Source organism: Macaca nemestrina, chromosome 11, assembly GCF_043159975.1.
Source record: "Macaca nemestrina isolate mMacNem1 chromosome 11, mMacNem.hap1, whole genome shotgun sequence".
Classification (NCBI taxonomy): Eukaryota; Metazoa; Chordata; class Mammalia; order Primates; family Cercopithecidae; genus Macaca; species Macaca nemestrina.
In genome coordinates, this window is record NC_092135.1 from 131,942,312 (window position 1) to 131,963,287 (window position 20,976).

The 20,976-nt window shown below is 48.6% G+C and overlaps 1 protein-coding gene across 2 annotated transcripts; it reads right to left on the reverse strand.

Moving 5' to 3' along the window:
* Window positions 1-606: 606 nt before the first annotated feature.
* On the reverse strand, window positions 607-20,890 carry HJUR (Holliday junction recognition protein). 2 transcript variants are annotated; one of them, XM_011728034.2, is made up of 10 exons: window positions 20,676-20,890; window positions 20,147-20,213; window positions 18,880-18,935; window positions 16,092-16,188; window positions 13,885-13,949; window positions 12,207-12,299; window positions 10,695-10,773; window positions 7,111-8,696; window positions 4,097-4,173; window positions 607-1,178 (listed from the first exon to the last, which is right to left on the reverse strand). In XM_011728034.2, exons 1-9 carry the CDS (start codon window positions 20,769-20,771, stop codon window positions 4,126-4,128), a joined length of 2,187 nt encoding a protein of 728 aa, XP_011726336.2. In that variant the 5' UTR covers window positions 20,772-20,890; the 3' UTR covers window positions 607-1,178; window positions 4,097-4,125. The 2 variants fall into 2 exon arrangements, with proteins under 2 accessions (XP_011726336.2, XP_011726335.2); XM_011728033.3 differs by lacking the exon at window positions 607-1,178 and having other exon boundaries at window positions 3,912-4,173.
* Between the last annotated feature and the right edge of the window lie 86 nt (window positions 20,891-20,976).

Here is a 20,976-nt window from a genome sequence, read left to right on the forward strand (position 1 = left end):
CTTCATTTCCGATTTCCCCCCAAGTATGCGTGTCTGACAGCCCCTTTGCCCAAAGGGTCGGAAATTAGCTTTGTCTTCATGTCTTCATTCGTAGTTCGTCCACACACATGCTGACAGTGTGCCTAAGGCCAGGCACTCTGCCAAGCGGTGAGGGGAGGCCTAGAGTGTCCCGTCTGTCTCCAGGGACTCTTTTTTTTTTTTTTGAGATGGAGTCTTGCCTGTCGCCCAAGCTGGAGTGCAGTGGTGTGATCTCGGCTCACTGCAGCCTCCGCCTCCTGGGTTCAAGTGATTCTCCTGCCTCAGCCTCCCGAGTAGCTGGGTGGTGCATACCACCACGCCAGGCTAATTTTTGTATTTTCAGTAGAGATGAGGTTTCACCACATTGGCCAGGCTGGTCTCAAACTCCTGACCTCGTGATCCGCCCACCTTGGCCTCCCAAAGTGCTGGGATTACAGGCTTGAGCCACCATGCCCGACCGGGGCCCTTCTTAAAGGGAAAGGCACCTGACCACAACACACATCAGGAGGAGGACTGCAGCCAGGGTGGAAGTGCTACAGTGGCACAGGAGGGTGGGTGTGCAAGTCTGGAGACAATCCAGAAAGGCCGTATGGAGGAAGTGACATTTATTCCGGGCCCACCCTCATCTCTCCCTTTGAGGTCCAAAGTTTGGATTGTTGGAACCGGACCCCAATGAGGCCTGGAACAGAATTTGGCTGCTGGTCAAAAAGGAGAAATTAGCCCCATGTCTAAGAACATGTAGCGGAAGAGAGGGGCAGTGTGGGGAAGGCTTTTGCTATGCTCAGTCCATCAGAATAGTCTAGGTGTCCCCAGAGCAGGTAAACCAGGACTTCCAAACTGTTCCCAGTACAACTGCCGAAGGAATTCACCATCTGGGGTCCCATCAACAGGAGAGAGCTGCTATGCTGTCCAAAAACCAACCCGTGCTAAAGCCTTCTTTGGAATAGTGGTCTTCAAACTGTTTTGTGTCTCCCACGGAGCAAATGGTGAACTGATTTCCTGCCAAGTGATGAAGAGTATTGCTGCTAAACAAGCTTGAACACCACTGATGGAGTGGCGAGGGTGCAGCATTCAATACAGTACAAGGAGGCAGCTGTACATCTGTACAATTGGCTCTCCCTCCATGCCTGTGCAGAAACATTTCCAGATGGTTTATAGACCTAAATGGAGACAGCAAAATTTAAGACAGTACAGTATTTTTTATCCTCAGAGTATGGTAGTTTTTCTTTTAAAAGTAACAGCAGAAGCCAGAAAGAGGAGGAAGTTATCCGCCTTAGTATGTTCAGCGTTGCTAAAACAGAATACCAAAGGCTAATTTATACAGAAAAAGTTTGTTTAGCTCCCAGTTCTGGTGGCTGGAAAGTCCAAGAGCATAGCGTTGGCATCTGCTCAGCTTCTGGTGAGGGCCTTGTGCTATCTCAAGACACAGCGGAAAAGCAGAAAGGCGAGGGGGCAGGTGCAAAGGCAACCCGCTCTTGCAGAGAGTAAGAACTCACTCCTTCAAGAGGGCATTCATCTATTCATGGGGTGTTCACTCCCATGACCCAGAAACCTGCCACTAGGGCCCACCCCCAACAGTTCCATCTGCAATTACATTTCAAGACAAATGGCATCCAAACCATAGCACTGTGTTAAAATGTAACTTCCATACAATAAAATACCACAAAGTTAAATGACAAATCATAGATAGAAATTACTTGCAACTTATATAAAACTGGATTGTTTCATATCATTGGATTTCGAATACATCCAAATCAGGAAAACAGAGGCAAATATAAAACCAGTGTCCTGAGGACATTTAAAAAACCAGGACTCACAGGAAGACATGCTCAACAAGTCATCAAGAGAAAGCAAACTGTGAAGCAACACATTTTACACCTGCCGGAGCTCAGACTGGCAGCAACTGGAAGCGATAATGTGGGGAAAAGGTACCTCTTATATTGCCGGATATTGGGCAAACTGGAGCAGCCCTTTGGGAAAGCAATTTGGCAATAACTAGTGAAGTTCAAGGCACACCCATCTGTGACCCGTAATTTGCCTCTAGGTGTGTGTGCGCCACAGATAGTTGACACTTATGCATAAGGATCACGGGTGGGTTTTGCTCCCATCTGCAGACATCCAGAACAATAAACCACCTACAGAACTCAAAATGAGATGCCCACATCTATTAGCTCCTGTCACATTCAGTCTCTTGATGAAACAAAACTGTAGCATATGTACAGTATTAATTTACTCATCTAGTTTGAAACAGGGTGACTATACCATATATAGTCTATGGGTCCCTTATTGGCAGATCCTGTAAGTTGGCCAAGACCCATGCCCAGGTCCTTCTACCTCGCCTTCCTCCACTGGATGACAGAACACCAGCCTCTCTGGCAGCCAGGCCTGGCCCTGCCAGCAAGGTGTCAGCAGTCTGCTGGGTGTTGGGGGAGGAGAGGCACAAGCACTGCTGGGTTGCAGTGATGGTTTTCCTGAAGAGGAAAGGATGGGTCATGTTGTCCTTAGGAAGCAGCAGGCCTGAGGGAAGGCTCTAGATCTGTAGGGGCCATTCTGGCCCTGGCCCAGCCTGAGCCAGCATTACACTGCCGGCCTATTCTTTGAGGAAATGAGCCGTCTGTGAGGTCTGCAGCACCTGGCCCGGTACTCAGCTCTCAACAGCGTGCACCCTCCTTACTGACTCACAGGCTGTGGACTGAACTGGGTCCCTCAGGTTCATATGATTAAGCCCTAGCGCCTGGCATGATGGTAGTATTGGAGATGGCGCTTTCTGGAGGTGATTAGGTTTAGATGAGGTCCTGAGTGAGGGGCCCTTATGATGGGATTAGTGCCCTCCTAAGACACCAGAGACCTTGCTCTCTCCAGCACGTGGGGACACAGCAGGAAGACAGCTTTCTGCAAGCCACGAAGAGTCCTCACCGGAGCCCAACTATCCTGGCTCCCTTGTCTTAAACTTCTAGTCTCCAAAAACTGTGAGAAAATAAATTTCTACTGTTGAAGCCACCTGGTCTCCAGCATTTTGTTATAGCAGCCTGAGGACGCAGGCGTGCCGCGCGTGCACACGCGCATATTCACGCACATAACGTGGTCCCAGTGTAAGACATGGGGGGAAGGGATATGGGGTGGGGTAGGGAGGTGATATCGGACATCAGGAGAGTAATCGCCTGGGGAGGCAGGCAGGAATGAAAAATGTGTACCTCAATCTCATTTTTAATCTTTCATAAAAAAGCAACCCCAAACTCATATGGCAATATATTAACTATTTACGCCAGCATGAGTTTCACCAGTGTATTCTGAATATGTGAACTATTTCACTACAAAAACGTCACCATGATATCCTGTCATCAACAGCTTCAATAAGAATCGTGAGGAGTCACAGGCGCTGTGGCTGCAGGAGTGTCTGGGACCACCAGGACTATTAATTTTCCCTCAAGGGTCATTGCATGCAGGGCTCAAACTTACGTCTCACAAGCAAACAATACTCTCAAATGACATGGGAAACAGGAAATTCTCTGGACATATCTAAATTTAAAAAAGAACACATGGCTGGGCGCAGTGGCTCACACCTATAATCCCAGCACTTTGGGAGGCTGAGGCGGGTGGATCACGAGGCCAGGAGTTCAAGACCAGCCTGGCCAATATGGTGAAACTATGTCTCTACTGAAACTACAAAAATTAGCCAGGCGTGGTGGTGTGCGCCTGTATTCCAGCTACTTGGGAGGCTGACACAGAAGAATCGCTTGAACCGAGGCGGCGGAGGTTGCAGTGAGCTGAGATTGCGCCACTGCACTGCAGCCTGGGCGACAGAGAGACTGTCTCAAAAACAAGCAAACAAACAAAACCCCCCAAAAACGCACACATTAGAAAAACAGGCCTATCAAAGAGAACCCTAAGAATTCTAACTGAGCAACTTTATTCACATAATTTCTACACCAAGAACTCGAGGGCCATCTCTGATGGAGCCAATTTCACTAATATTTGCTTTAAGGGCAGAGAAGTCAACCAAGTCCTCAGTCTCAAGAATTAAAAACAAAAATACAAACAGAGAACAAGTGGGAAGAGAAATAACACTCAAAATTACCTAGCTGCACACTTTTAGTTTTGATTTTTCTAGCACAAAATCACTTCTCTTCCATCCTGTAAGACGTGTTCTTTCCTCTAGGGAAAAAAAAGACAAAGAAAATGATGTTAGCAAAATTCTAGTAGAACTCCCAATGCCAGCCACTAAAAGGTTAACTGTTTTCCACTTATTCCATTGCATGTATAAAAATACTTACAGAAAATTGCGTTAAATAAGTAAGTTATGTTAAAGAAACAACAAAAATATAATGGCGACCCCCCCACGCCGCCCCCCACACTCCCCCAGGGAGCACAAGCTGGTGGGAAAGTCCACATCCCACACCCTGGCCCAGCTAGCGCCGCTGCGCGAGTGAATTTAGGAGTTCTAGGATTTAAGCTACTTTTCTGTATCTATTAAAAGGAGAGACAGCCTGCCTATTGGACAGAATCGATCTAATCGATTCTGGGTTCTGGTGGGGATTAAAGATAAGGCGTAAAAATGGTTCAGCATGACCTGGCACACAGAGAGCACTGAGATGTTAGGCATGAAAACTCCGTATGTAGTTGTAGCTCATGAAGATTTGGTCTCTTTCCTCAAGAAATTTATCATTTAAGCAGAAAAGCAGAAAAACATAGGAAACCAGTTACACATGTTTATACTGTGGTTTAAAATGAAACCTGGGGTGCTCATGATTTGACTTGCTGTCAAATTCCAGGGCAGCTAGGAGCGCCCTCAGGATGGTCTACTCCCCAGCCCCACAATAATGCAGCCTCACACCATTCCCCGCAAGGCCGAGGTCCCTCCTGTGTGGCTGGGCCAGAAGAAAGCCCTTTAGGCTGAGCAGGTGAAAAAACAAGACAGGAGCCTCTGCACGGAGCACTGGGGCAGGACATGGAAAGGGGACTGCAGGCAACTGGCACGGTGCCAGCAGATCACAGAACAAGGTGGGAAAAGGCACGAGACAGAATCCCAGGGCAGGATGATGGTAAATGGAAGAGCTGGGGCACTACCTGAGAAAAAAGTTAGGTTTAGACAGGCAGGGCGAGCAGAGCAGAGGAGCTCTGATGTGCGGGAGGCAGGAGAAACCTCGGATCACTCTCTGGGCCGGAGAGTTGTTTTTGGTGAAATGCTCCCCTTTCAACTGAGAAAGAGACTCTTGAGAGGTCATCTGTTAAACAGAACGCATAGGCTTCGCTCTCAAAGCAGCCTCCACGAAGTGTCTGCCATGAAGATGCGGCTGAGATTCTCGAAGGCTTCACTAACTGGGGCTCAAAGCCACCCAGCCAGTGGTTTGTTCTGAAAAAGCCATGTGGGCACAGGAATGGGGCACCAGGCACACAGTTGGAGACCAAGACCCGAGGGAAAGACTCTGCTGTTAGCCAGGCACTGCCAGGGGAGGAGCTCCGCAGGCCCTGCCCACACAGTGCCTGACCCTAGCCAGGCCCTGCAGAGAAAAACCCTTCCCATCACCTGAACACATATGTATGTCCATCCTCAACTGGGAAGACAGATGACAACAGAGGGCTTGTTTCATCTGCTCCTGGTTAGTTCACACAGTATGACTTTATACATGAAAATAACTTTGAAAACCAAAACACCCAACAAAACCTGGGAGCTTCTAGAACTGAGCCAAGGAGCCTGAGCTGCTAACCTACGAGACTGGCCCGTGTCCAGACAGCTCCTCACTGCAGCACCCACCATGTGGTGGGAGGGTGGGGGTCACCTGCACAGAGCAGGCAGCTGAGCGGTGGGTGGAGTCTGGGGAGGACGTCTGGGGATGCAATAGCAAAGAACCAGGTAGTAGCGGGAGAATGCCAGTGAAAGTTCCCTGGAAGGGAAGGGCTGTCCCACGGCAGACCCTGGAGCGGGTGGCCCTGCAGCAGTCCAAGGGCATTGGGAAGACAGAGTCACAGTGAGAAAGGCGTCAGGCGGCTCAAGTCACAGGAGGCCGCTGGTGGTCTGAGAGTGTGGTCTCTGCCATGCACAGGCCGGACTGCAGGCTGTGAAGGCAGGCGCCACAGAAGGAACAAGGCATGCCAGACCTTGGTTCTGAGCTGGACGGATGGCAGGAGCCAGCAGCTGAGAAGGGCTCACAGGCCAGGCGGGCCCAGGTGGGAGAAACAGAAAATGGGACATTTATGGCAGGCAGCGTCCACGCAAATGACCTCAAAGAGGCACATCGCCAGGGTAGGGCACAAGGGAAGAGGATACTGGAGACACAGCCTCACCTGCTGGAACCACAAACACACAAAACCCAAAGGAACTGGCCAAATCAAACCCACCGTCAAGTCCTGTCCACCTGTGGGTGAGCTGTGGCACTGAGCTTAAAAAGTCGCATCCTCTAGATCCTGGCTGTGGACACACAGACAAGCTGTGCTGGGGAATCCAGGCCTTAATGCCAACAAAGGTACCCACTCACACTGACCTACCCCACCGCACTGTCGCTCGGGAAAAGGGCACACGCAGACTCAGACTCTAGCTGGCGTGATTCGCACAAATGACGCTGCACAGCGAGGTGCAGAAGTTTTCGCGCCGGGCACTGAGGCGACCTGCAGGGCACCGCTCACGCCTGTGGGAATGCCATGCTCATGGCTCTCCCGGGCCACTCGTGCTCTGTCCCCACCAGGAGTCCCGAAATAGACAGGAAGTCATTTGCTTTAGAACACTTCTGCCTTCCAACGCTATTTTCTGAGTGTCAGATGAAGAGGTTAGAAATCAACGTTCGACAAAGGCGAACAAAGTGTAGTGAGTGAGGATTTGTCGAAAACCACCTGCGAGTGCATTCTAGTGGAAAGCGTGCGATGCAAGAGCATCTTCTGCTCAACCTCGATGCATCTTGCACAGGAACATGTTCTTGATATAGACGATTTTACAGGAAGGAAAAGCATTTGGGAGAATGCTCGGAAAATGATCACGAATGTAAGAATTCGGTTGAGATTCACTAAAAGTGGCACAAAGGTTCCCACCATAAAAACCCTCTGTCCAAAGAGGAGTCACTCACATAAAACACCCACGTTCAACCAACAGAAACGCACCTTCCTCTCTTCTGAGTTGGGCTGTGAAGAGCTGCCCTGGTCTCCCGGTCTTACGATGTTGACTACCCCATCTGAGGCACCCTGGGAACTGGCCTGGCATCCAGAGCCCTGGGGGTCTGACAGCCTGGGTCTTTTTGCAGGGAAATGATGGTCCCTCTTGGTGGCACGAGCAACACATGTAGATGAATGAGCCTCAATTGCAGTTGAGCCCAGTAGACTTTTTCTGCACCCCAGGGGTGATGATGGCAACCTCTGGAAACCCTGGAAGTGAGGGTCCGGATTTAATTTTCCTAAGAAGCCTTCTGTTTGATACCGAACTTCCATACTTGCTTTACCTGTAGACACTCCAATACATGAAGGCGCCTTCATCTGCTCAGGAGATCTGAGGCAGTACTTTTGATGAAGCTTGTCAAATTCTTCTTTAATTTCATCATAACGATTCCTTCTGTGGCCTAGCACTTCTTTATCTGGGCCTGAAAGAGTTTTGATGGGTGACACTGACTTTCTAAATATTCCAGAACTGTTCCCTTGAACGTGAAGATCAGAGGTCTGTTGCGGGCGAGCTGGGCTGTGTGTGGGGTTGGCCTTTGGAAGTGAAGAAGAATTGCTCTTGGGCAGGCACCTACCTGCTTTCAGAGATCCTTTGGCCAGGTTTTCAAAAGCCTCGCTTAAACTTCTTGCTTTTGCTTTGCTGGAAGGTAAACTCAGCTTGCAGGTTTCTAAGCCCTGAAGGCCACCAGGACTCGCAGGACCCCCTTTGTACACGTTCATGGCCCAGGAGTCTGGGAGGCCCATCTGGGGAGGCTGGTTCCTGGGACTCAAGCAATATTCCCGATGAAGCTGATCAAATCGCGTTTCAATCTCCCTCTGACGGTTCTCTCTATGGCCCTGTTGTATTCTTGGTCTGGAAACTATTTTTACAGGAGAAATTAACCATTTTAATGTCCTAAATCTATCTTCCTGATCAAGATTATACGTTGCACTGGAGTTGAAATAAATCAAGGAAGAATACTTCGAGGGTGTCACTTTCAGCTCCTTCCAACTTGGATCTAACTTATGGATTTGGGGTTTGTTGACTTCAAGAAAAGCTTTTTCCAATTTTAAACCTGTCGTATGGCAAGGAACATCTAATACGTTCTTGCAATCTCTGATTGCTCCTGTGTCTTTCACAGGCTCACAGCAGGGTACAAAGTTCTCCTTGGAGCTCCTCTGAGAACGTCTGGCTCCTTTGCAATACGTTTTGTTCATCCTGCTCTTACCTCTGTGCCTGCTCCTGGAGTTCCAGTTTTGCATGATGAACGTTTTGGTGGAGATGATGCTTGATGGCTTTGTGCTCAACAGGCGGCTCATGGAGTGCAGCATCCCTGCGTACAGGTCACTGATGGTCACGTTGCAAATGTCATCGTCTTCAAAGTGCTGGCTGCTTAAGAAGCTGCTGCTACTGGTCTCTTGCAGGGAAAGGCTGTCATTTCTAGGTACTAAGGCCATGTCTGTGGAGGAAGGATGTGAAGGATCCCATTCTCTGGGAGATGAAGCTGGTTTTGCTGGGTCACCAGGACTCTTTCCGGAGACACGACTGTAGTATCCTGGGAGAAAAGATACACATAAAGTAAAGGTGTGTTACCATTCTAAACCATCCATGTGCACAGATGACAGAACTTAAGATTGGATCAGGACTATGTTTTTTTAAGCAATAGCAAAAACAAAAACACCACAAATGTGTAGGAGTAGACTCTTCTCAGAGATATTTTTTGCTACCAAAATTTGATTTCTACTCTCCATCGTACATTTCCCAAAGGTGTCTTCCTTTCCTTCTAGGCTGTTTAGAAGATGGATGCCTTTGCAGAAGCTAATTAGAAACTGAAAAATGACAACGCCGTTTACCTACAGGGATGGGAAGGGGCGTAAGACTTCTAAACAAACATCTTCATATAGCTTTGACTTTTGCATCATGTTAAATGTTTCCTATATGTAACCAACAATGATGGGGAAAAACCATAAAATTGAACACAAACAGAAAAAGAAAATTTGTATGTTAAATTGACAACTGAAAGAGAAAAAAGAGTCCAAATATGCTGAATGTCTGCCTCTTAAAGAGATATTGTCTAGGAATAAAAAGAGCTGCTTGGAAATGTTGAAGCTTACTTAGTACATGGTTGTGAAGAGTGGTAGCAGGTGCCGCAATGCTAGAGTTATTTTGTGCTGCACGATTGACCAGATGAGCGCGTGTTAAGTCATTGTGGCTGGTGAGAACAGGGAGAGGAAAATACGGCGTCAGGGCAGGGGTGAAGAAATGCTCAAAAAATCATGGGGTTGCACCACACGACACAAAAGCCAGACTGAAAGGGGCTCCCTGACAGCTAAATCTGGGACTACTTGAGTGTCAGATTGAATACTGGCAATGGATTATAACATGGGAATCAAAGAACAAGAAGACTCAATGAATTCCTACTGATCCTAAAAAGTAAAAATAAATCAAAGCATGAGAGGGCACTACAGGAAGCAAAAAAAAAAAAAAAAAAAAAAAAAAAGGACCAGAGGGGGGATAGCTCTTTTCAACAGAATGCCAACTGACGTGTGCCAAGAACAGCAGAGACAGAAACAACCTGGGCGGGGACCTCCACCCAGGAAATCCACATTGCCGGCTTCTAAGTCACTGGGTGAGAAGTTTTTAGAGAAAAGGTTCCTAGGAGATCTCAAAGAATCACACAAATGACTCCAAGGAAAAAGGGCCTGTCGCAATGAGAAACATTGAATTAAGGTCTTACCTGAACTCAATGACCAGCCTCAAAAGTCACCAAGAATGGGACAGACTGACCAAATGTTCTCAGGACAAGTCGTCCCTGTAGTAATTTTGCCAAATATGTTTAACATGAACCTAACCATGAGGAAGCAATCAGATCCAAATTCAGGGACATTCTGCAAAACTACTGGCCTGGGCTATTCAAGAAAGGCAATAATATGAAAGGTGGCCACGAGGGAGAAAAGGTCAAGGAGCTACTCTTGATGGAGGGAGACTAAACGCAACAGTGGTACCAGCCTGAATGAGTCTGGAAATGGTCAGGCAAACCAGAAAGGCTGCAAAGGCCATCATCGGCACAATGGGTAAAACTGTACTGCATCAATGTTCAATTTCTGGCATGTGTTAAGGGTACCGTAGTCATAAAGGAGAATGACCCGACGTTTGGAGGTATGTGTGAGGCATTTAGGGATAAACGCATACACAAATGCAATAAATACACACTGTGTGTGCACATGTGTTGGGGGTGATAAAGCAAATACGACAATGTGTTAATTGTGAAACAGGTGAAGCGTGTTCACTGCACTAGTCCTGTGCTTCTGGAGATGCAAAACTTTTCAAACTAGTACATTGGAATAAAGAGCAGACGCGCAGAGGAGAAAACAGCTTATTTCAAAACATCTTATCTTCCAGTGAAATGCAAGTGTATCTCTAACAATTTATGTTGATGAAACACGCCAGGAAATGATGGCGTGGCCAGCGTGAGCAGCTCTGAGGGGCCACACAGCTCCAACGGAAGTGAAGGAGACATGCATGGTTCATAGAGTTTCTGTGTCGCACTCACCAGGGGCAGGCATGGCAGGTGAGGCCAGTGAAGGCAGTGGAGTCACATGTGCATCCTTTCCAGCTCTGTCACCTGCATACTGAAATCAGAGCCAGTGGTTACAAGAAAAAAGTTGCCAGGTGTCAACTGGGTGCAAGGAGCTGGGTTCTCCCAACAACGGGGACTGTGCATCTTAATACAGCCGCGCCGACGAGCGTGTGAATGTGGTGACAGTGGCCAGCTAGGCTTCGGGCAGTGGGAAGAAAAAGTGTCCTACTAAGATCTGGACACTTGATGTGGTCTCCAGGACAGCTTCCAGCCACAGTCATCACTCATCTGCTAGTAACTTCTTATCCCAGGGGCGCTGGTAGCTTTCTTGGTCTACCATTATACTCGGACCGCAAGAACACCTAGGGGCCAGGTGGATGGTGGACAAAGAAGACCCGATAGATCCATTCGTTCCTAACCCTAATATGTTCCCCGGATCAACACAGCAACTACGAGGGTACCACTTGCTGCCTTGGGTTAAAGGGAAAAGCATTTCAGGTACATCCACTAAGTCGATGGTTCCAAATACAGGCTTTCCACTGGTCAGGAGCACAGTAGGAAAACACACACACCCCTGTGAGATTGCTACCTTTTTTTGGAGATGAATTTTTATTCTGCAATGTGTACTTTCTAGGCATCTGGTGTTGCAATGTCCCTTATTCTATGGCAGAGGGCACTGACTTTTAAGAGAGGGGTTGGCAGGTGAGCGTGCCCACCTCTCAAGCCATCACATCCTCCCCCCAACATGACCTCTCGGCAGGCGGGACAGGTGCCAAGGGTCAGCCACCTCACCTTGCAGCTGATCCTAGCCTGATCACACCAGGGAATGTGGGGACTACTGCTTCCCTAACTGTGCAGCTTCAAATCCTGGTCCAGAGGTTGGGGCTGCTCTTAAGAGTCTCATGTGTGGCCCCACTAGTTTTTTTTTTTTTTTTTTTTTTTTGAGACAGAGTCTTGCTCTATCACCCTGGCTGGAGCACAGTGGCGCAATCTCAGCTCACTGCAACCTCCGCCTCCTGGGTTCAAGCGATTCTCCTGTCCCAGCCTCCCGAGTAGCTGGGATTACAAGCGTCCGCCACCACACCCAGCTAATTTTTCTATTTTTAGTAGAGATGAGGTTTCACCATGTTGGTGAAACCTCCTGACCTCAAGTGACCCACCTGCCTTGGCCTCCCAGAGTGCTGGGATTACAGACGTGAGCCACTGTGCCCAGCTGCCCCACTAGATTTTTCTGTGAGCTGTCCCAGACCAGTGGGCAGAGCGCCTCTGCCAGGGTTCCCACCTTCCTGATGGCGCTGCCCTGGGGAACCTAGAGTGTTTATTCAAGAAGAGCAAGTATGTCAGCATGTGAATAAACAATTTGGAAATCATTACTTCAAATGCTCTTTACGGGTTCTGCAGAAAGTAACAAAAAGCGTAATAACATCACACCTCAATGTGTTTATGATCTAATTATGTAAAAACAAATACGGGGAAACAGATTACCTCAAAATACTCTGCACTTTGTAGGAGTATATCCACTTGGGTCAAGTATTTCCTTCTTAACTCATTTTTCAAAGGGCTTTGAGGCACTGCAGGCTGATCAAAAAAGAGAAGTCAGAATTTTTAAGAGCTTCTGAGTACACCTGACATTTTGTATTCTGGAACCAACTGGCAAAGTTCACTAATGTACAAATCTTTACATGATGCTACTCAAAGTCACTTTTGCCTCCATGATGTTATTCCAAGTCACTTTTTCACCTCTTGCTGTGTTAATAACCCAAAAGAATGTGAAAAGACAAAACAAGAATAAAATAAAAACCATGTCTAGAGAAGTTTATGACAGCATTTCTAGACCAGAAAAAAAAATCATCTGAATATTCATAGGTGAGCTCGGGACTCAACTACTGGTAATAACCTCAAACTGGTAAGTTTATAAAAAATTCAGTGCTCCTGGCTGGGTGTGGTGGGTCACGCCTGCAATTCCAGCACTTTAGGAGGCTGAGGCAGGTGGATCACTGGAGGCCAGGAGTTCGAGACCAGACTGGCCAACATGAAACTCTGTCTCTACTAAAATACAAAAATTAGCTGGGCATGGTGGCAGGTGCCTGTAGTCCCAGCTATTTGGGAGGCTGAGGCAGGAGAATCGCTTGAACCCAGGAGGTAGAGGTTGCAGTGAGCTGAGATCGCTCCACTGTACTCCAGCCAGGGTGACAGAGTGAGACTCCGTCTCAAAAAAACCAAAAACAAAAAACAGAAATTCAGGGCTCCAGCTCAGGAGGCTCTCCTACCCCTCCCCTGCCAGACACTGGAAATAGAGGGCGTCACCCTCCATCCTCTGCTGCATGGCACTGGCACTTTGGTTCTTGACTCTTGGCACCACCCCCTTCCCCTCTGCTGCCAATCCCTACACAGTCTCTCAGTGAGCACCCACTTTCTTCCCCAGGACCACTGCCTCCTTTTTCTTAGTTACTGAAAGTTACACATGGGTGCGTGGGAAACCCTCTGCACAAAAGCGGCAATTTTAGAGGAAAACCATGCACCAGCTATTCTAGCAGGAGACAGGGTGTGACATGGGGGCCAGGAAAGACGCTAGAGTCGGTTAAGCTCTGTGTAAATTCTCATCTATCCCAACCAAGGAGGATAAGAGGCACATCCTGTAAGAAAACGGGTGGTTTCTGTGACCTCAGGGCATCCTGGGAAACAGACATATAAATGACACTTACTGTTTAGGTGACAACTGCCCAATGAGGCGACCCTGTGACTTGAGGCATTTGACGGCAGACCTGGAAATACTTTCTAGAACACCTCTCTTTTGACCCTGCCCCTGTAGGGGAGACTGACCAAGAGCCCAACTTCCCTGTCGTGTGCTCATCCAAGCAAATGGCACCCTGCCAACCACACTGACAGCTTTATCTGCAGAGTGAAAATCATCATGAATCAGGCTTGCACTATGGGTAGAACTGGCTGCCAAGTGCTAGACTGAGAGGAGGACCTTACTGCTGAAGGGAATCCGGACATGAGGAAACCTGAGACTTGGAAGTAACAAAAGCCAGCCTCAGGAGAGGACTTCCAGAAGGCTGCAGGCAATGCTGCCCGCCGCAGGCCACAAGGGCTTTGCTGGATCCACCCCTGAGCCTCCAAGCGCCCCCTCTGTCCATTCATTACTAAAAGCAGTACTTACTGCTAAGGCCCAAGCAACTGACTCTTCCTGGTCTGACGTGGCATTGATATCTCCGCTTTTTGAATCTAAAAGTCAAACAAGTAAATCTCAATCAGGATTTTCAGGAAAGAGTGCATTTTCCTCTCAAGGATGGTTTTGGCATCACTTCAAGTAATTTCTACAGTAAAAATCCCCATTGTTTCAAGGGTGCACCCATTGGAGCCATCTACAGCTGCCCATGGTTCTTAGTAACCCAGAGAACCCCTTAGAATGAGAAATCTGCCTGGGGCCATGGAGTGAGGAAAAGCAGATTCTGCACCACCTCCCGCTTTCCATGGCCTCTGAGCCTGGAAGTTGAGACACTCAAGCCCAGCACCGCTCAACAGAACTTCCAGTGACCATGGAAAATGGTGTGTGCTGTCCTAGGCCAGTCACTAGCCACATGGGGCTACTCCAGCTGGGATGTGGCCAGTAAGGTGGAGGAAATGGATTTTAAATTTTATTTAACTTTCAACTAATTTAAATATCATTCAGAGAGGGCTGGTGGGTGCCATACTGGGCAGTACAGCTGTCAAATAACTATTTCCTGTGATGTCAAGCAGTCAGGGAAATTCATGGATCTAAGGATTTAGAGTTAAAATCTGGATTAATAGCAGTAAACACATAGCACCACAGGTAAATATCCTCATGAAGAGCTTTCCAATTCTACTCTAAAAGACCACCAGCTTCCTTTTAGTGACTCAACACCCATCACTAACTGTAGGTGCAGGCAAGGTGCCAGGGAAGGGGCTGGGCAGAGTGGACAGAGGCTGCAGAAGGCCAGTGTCCAGGTGTTTAAAGGCTAGTGACAAAACTGTTTCAGCAAAGGAACCCAGGTTTAAAGAGCTTAGATAAGACTGGGGGTCTGTTTATCCGGGGGCAGTGAGGAGGCCATGTGGTCAGGCAGACCTTCAGGCCCCATTCTGGGTTCTGGCCTTTTACCCCAAAAGCAATGCGAAGCCATGTGTTCCATCAGAGAAGCGGCCTGACCACATTCACAGGTGCGTCAGTGGGGCAGAGGGAGCCCGGGTGGGGATGGGGGCTGGTGCTCAGCGGGGACATGAGAGCTAAGCGGGGACATGAGAGCTAACGAGGCACAAGGCACAGGACAGGGATGCCTTGGCCATGAGGAATGAGGCAGGGCTGAGATGAAGAGGACCCTGGGTTTCTGGCTCACACTAGAGGGAAGACAGTAGGGGCCTGTAGTGAGGCACAGAGCAGAAGATGGGGAGCCGGTCTGTCCGGCTGAGCCTCAGCTGTGCCAAGTCTGGACATGAAGTATTGAAGCAGAGGGGCTGCTAGGCAGTAAAACACCTCCAGTTGGGGTCTGGCTGGAGGTTATAGTCAGGAGGAGCATGGGGCCAAGGAGCAGGGGGCCACAGAGGCCCAGGCCAGAACTTCCAGAAGGTTTAAATGCTATGGAGAGGGCAAAACCCAAATAATAAAACCCAAAGAATGCCAACAGGATTTAGCAACAGGGTTGCGAGAAACCTCACCCAGAGTTGGGCTTTAGAGATGGAGCCAGGATGGAATCGGGAGAGGAGGAACGCATGGGGTTGGTGGGGTAGGGAATCCCTGACAGCAAATGGAGCAGGTTATTTGACTCTGGTTGTAAACGGAACTGGGCAAAGGGAGGTGGCGAGGAAGGGGCCCAGGACAGGGCAGAGCCACGAAGGGTCTGATGTGTCTAAGGTGAGGCTGGGCGCATCTAAATACCAATGGATGGATCCAGGGGACAGAGGCTAAAGACAGAAGGAAGGGGTGAGGGATGGATTCCTGAGAAAAGAGGACAGGATGGGGTTGGGCAATGAGACTGGCCTGGGGAAAAGGAAGGAGCCTCCTCGGAGGATGAGGTGGGAAGTTTCCCTATAGAAGTGAGAGTTCACAACACCACCTTGTAGGGGCAAATCTTAACTTATTAAATCTGCATATTAACTTTTCACATGGAGGGGCACATTTATTTACTCAAGAAACACCTGAGTACCATTCATATGTCAGGCACTGGATGTAACTGTGGGGAAGGCAGAGTCAGAGGAATCAACAGTGTACTTGAACATATTTTAGTTTTTAAGATGCACCTTAGAAAAAATAAAAACTTTATTACTGAGGAATCCAGGCTTTCAGCTGTTGTAACAGGTGCATCAGGCCTGGTCCCCCGACCTCAGTTCTCTGACGAAGGCGACACTCACCGGCTCCCAGGACTGTGCGGTGCGAGGAAAACTCAGGACCCCGGGCTGCAGCTTGCACAGAGCCATCTGTCCTGTCCGCGGGCCTCACGGGGGAGTCCTCCAAGTGCAGACGCCAATAAAGACATGGTTGGTTGAGTGACAGCACATTTCAAAGTCACTGTAAAGTAATAAACCTGCAATCCTTCCGTTAACACAGGAGATAGCAAAAGCCTACCACAAGGCTTCTCTTCTCCCTGTATGTCCACTATATAAGAGGCCTCAAGAGCGCAGGAGGGAGCTGAGGCTCCCTTCGGTTGCACCGGGAGCTGCTACTTAAAAAGCCACTTGGAAGGTAGGGAAGGAGCAGGGAAAGTCAGGGGCCCAGGCACAAGCAGATAAGCCCACCCCTCCTAACACTGGCCCAGGGATGACAGGGTCTGGGGCAAACCGAAAAACAAATAGGAACGAACAAAATTGTCCTGAGGTCATCAGTGAGAACATAGAAATAGTCGAGTGGCCCCCAGGGGACTTCCTGTGATCTTTAAAGAATGTGCTGGAGTATTTAAGGTGGGGAGGAGCCAGTTTCAGCCCAAGCCTCACGCACAGAGGCAGCTGCTGTCCCGACCAGGAGCTCACACCTGGTGGGCAGGGCTGGTTGGGCGGCCACACTCCTGGTCAGGCCTGCTTCAGCTCTCCAGAGCCTGCTCTACAGCACGTCCTACAAATAATCCCAGCGAATGGCATCGGTGGGTTCTCAGTGAAATTCAAGCATTCAAGATACCGGATTGGCTAAAATATTAATATTTTAGGAACCACCCAGCCTTATAAGAACAGGGTGTGAGAAGGTGGTGAGGCCTATACCATTAGGGATGGTCCTCAGGTGTCAACTCTGAGGGTTCAGAGGACTTGGGGCTACCCAGGAGCACTACAGGGTAACTGAAGCCCACTTCTGGAATATCAGAATCTTTGCTTCCAGTGAAACCATCATGTAAGATGGAGTTCACAGAGTTGTTTTGTGGCGGTGTCTGAGGCAGAATCTGGTTTGAGAATCACAGAGAAGCAGATGATCTACAACAACCCCAAACTACTTGGTAGCTCTGGTAGCTACAAAGAGAGCCCAGGCACTGTGTTATAACCGACCCAGCACAGGTCAACGCCCAGCCTGCTAGGGCCCACAGCCTCCCCCAGCACCCAGGGCAGCAGGAGCACCAAGTCGTCTGGGAAAAGGTGAAAGCAGATCTGGGCACTGTCACCAACAGCAATTACAGTGAAGTCAGATATGTCCCAGCTGAAATCTCAGGCTACGCCCAGTTTCCTAATCCCAAGAAAGGGTCTGAAGATTCTGGAGACCCAGGGTAGGGGTCCTCCTACATTTTAAAAACAAATCTTAAATAAATCTTCAAATGAAAACTTGTTGCCACCAGGACCATATAAGCACTGGTCTGATGAGTGCTCATCTCTATTATGTATAATTCAAAGAGTATATATCCTTTAAACCAATAATCCCACTTCTCAGAATTTACTGAAAAGGGGAAATATCAGTATTGGGAAGAGATAAGGACCAGGATTTTCTTTGAAAACCATATCTAACAGAGGCTTTATAAATAAAGTTTTATTGGAACACTGCCACGTACACTCATTTACATATTATTTTCGGCTGCTTTCCCCCTGCAACACAGAGCTGAGTAGTTACAGCAGAGACCATACAGCCAGCAAAGCCTAAAATATGTACCATCTGACCCTTTGTGGAAAAAGTGTGCTGACCCTTATTTATTAATAAAGGAAACCACAAATAGCTAATTGCCTATCAACAGGAGAGCAGTTTAAAAAATATGACTTTTAAAATAATTATATAATTTTATAATTATACAATAGTTGATGAAGAGTTCGCCATATGTATTAACTGGAAAAGTGAAGGAGAAAAAAATGCATTTATGAAGATGTGTATTATAGGGAATCACATTGTACTAAAATAGCATTAATGACCATCTTTGCAGAGAGAAATCAGCTCATTTATGTAGTTGTATGTACTTTTAACATTTCCATGACTAGAATAATTAATCAAGAAGATTTGATTTCAAATTTGCTGTTAATATTATGTCACCTTGACCTTGATGTTTTCATTCTTGGGTACGGGTTCCTTGACCTGTGATCACAGGGAAGAACCATGTGGCATCTGAGAGGCAGTGATTAATTGAATACCAGACAACCTTGCAAAAGCCACTGTGGCAAAAGGGCTCCTGGATGTCCCTGTAGAAAGGGCAACAGCACCTTCCACTAAAATAACAGGTCTCAGAGCTGCAACACCCTCGGAACAACTAGGCAGGGAAACCCGGGTCTTCAGAAGGTAGACAAATGCAGAGGGAAAGATGTGTGATCCTCCAGGCCGCGCCTCCCCTCATCTCTCTTCCTCCCATTTCAAAACAGGAAGAGAGACATTCTTCTTCCCTAGAAGGAACTGGATTTGGTCTTTTCTGTGAGCCCCTCGCTGGGCTGGCACGAGGCCTTGGGGAGGGTTACCCAGCTGGCCCAGCCTCTGCATGTGTGTTATCAGAGCCCCTCAGCCTGTGACACAGGAAACACAGGGTGACAAAAAAGGCCAAACATTACACAGTGCCTCCTTGCACTTGACAAGCTACAGAAGAAACGCTTCTAAATCCTTAAAAACAGAAAAAGAGTATAATCAAGGTGAGAAGTGCCCCGTGGTGGCCTCTGCATAAGCTCAGAGGTTGGGCACACCCACACCTTTATTCACATCAATGCTCCTCCACAGCAAGGTTATGTGGCAATAAAATTTGACACTAAATACCTGGATCTCTCTTTCGTTTCTTTCCTTTATTAGTCTTCCACCCCAAATTCTCAATCCTGAAGAAAAGAAACAAAAATGACCATTGACATAATCCTGAACGCTGAACTTCTGCTCAATCTGTGTTCACTGGAAGCCAAAGTGACAGGCAAAAAAAAGGTACAAAATTAAAACCAAGCCAGGCTTCTGATACCCTGCTGTTGTTCCTCTTTGTAAAGTTTCAGGTTTTTAAGGCAAATGTGTCATTGATGGAACTCTCTCTTACCTACTAGGCAATGGCTCATCAAATTACATCATTAGCCCAAAGAGTTACATGAAAACAAGGAACATATGTGACAGCAACTGTCCTTAAAATACATAAAGAGAGGACAATCTATATACTATTTAGAGGGAGTAAGCACTTTTCGCAGGCAATCTCTACATCCCATATACGGAATGAATGCTTTCTAAGGGCAATCTACATGTTATACAGAGACCTGCCACTGGAATATTTTAGTTTCTGCCTATGTAAACTTTTCACCCAAGATGCGCCTGGATTGCCTATAAAGGCGGAAAGGTAGGATTTCTTTTAATTCAAGGAGCAGATCTTGTGAACCTTTTGTGCCCGTCTGTTTAATGCAACACAGAACGTGCTGTGAGGTTTGTTTTCATTAAGTGATACTGAGTTAGTTATAAAGCTATACGGGAGGAATCGACCCCAGCCAGTGCAAACTGTCACCAGCTATTTACCAAAAAGAATCCACAAGATTTCAGTCCGTTACATTAACTATTAAACGGAATGCCTTCTCCCTATTCAAGTACTTGGAGCCTCAAGGAAGACAGTTACTACTCCAAGTTAAACAGGGCAAACAATAGTCAAAGTGAGTATTGGCAGTGGAGGGTGGGTACTGTTCCCAGAGTTTCACAGGGATTGTACGTAACTGTTACAACACCCCTGCCCAGGAGACATTATTGTCAGCATCCTTCCCATTTCACAGATGAAGACACTGAGACCAGTCCAGCTAAGCGACTGCCCCGAGCTGCCATGGTGTGGAGATGGCCAGCGGGGATGCCAACCCGGCAAGCCGGAGGCGTGCGAGCCAGGAGGCACCTATGTCTCTTCAGGAATTGTTTTAATAAGTAATCCAAGTAATTTACAGGTTTAAGGGCACCAATGTTTTGGTTCCTATTAGGTGAACAATGTTTACTTCCTAAAACAGCAGTGACAGCATTTCAACTACTCCATTCGCACTCTTCACCCGAATACTCAGAAGGGGAGGATGACGCTTACCCTGTGGCGTCTCGTAGGTCAGCGTGGCCATTTGCACCACCGGGGTGTCCTCGAAGGGCTGGTTGTACTGTGGAGGAGGAGGGGTTTCCTGTCAGGTCCCAGGGGCCTCAGACCCCGGCGGAGGCGGCGCCAGCCCGCGAGAGGCCGTTAGTCTGGCCGGGGGCGCCCCAAACGCGGTCTCCGCAGCGGAGTCCGCAACCCCGCCTCTCTCGTCCCACTCAGGAGCCCCCCAGCCCCACCAAACCCTCCTCTCTGCACCCGAGCCCCAGTCCCGCTTCCCCACTCCCCGCTCCGGAGGCCGCAGTCTTTCCTCCCCGTCCCCGCTCCGAAGCCTTCGGCGCTGCCTCCTCCTTCCCTCTCTGGAGCCCCCAGCTCCGCCTCCACCTTCTCTCCGCACCCAAGCCCCAGTCCCGCTTCCCCAGCTCCCGCTCCGAGCCCTCAGAGCCCCTTCCCTTCCCGTCCTACGTCCCCTCCCAGCCTCACTCCGACCCGCAGGCCTCCCCTCCTGGCTGACCGGCGGGGGCCGCACCTTCTCTATCAGTAGCTGCATGCGCCTCTGGAAGCGGCGGCGACTGGCCCTGAGTTTCTGCAGCAGCGGGTCGTCTTCCACGTCCTCGCTCTCCATGGTGCGCAGCGGACCCAGAATGGGACCAAGCCGCAGACTTAGCCGCTACCCCAGCGGCGACCCGGACCGCAGGGCCCGGCGCGCCGCACACTCAAATAAGCGACTTCGCCCTTCCTGCCTTCCTCTCGGTTTTCTATTGGCCAGCGCGGAGAAGCCGGGCGCTGATTGGGCCTTTCAAACAAATTTGCATCCCTCCTCCCGGCCA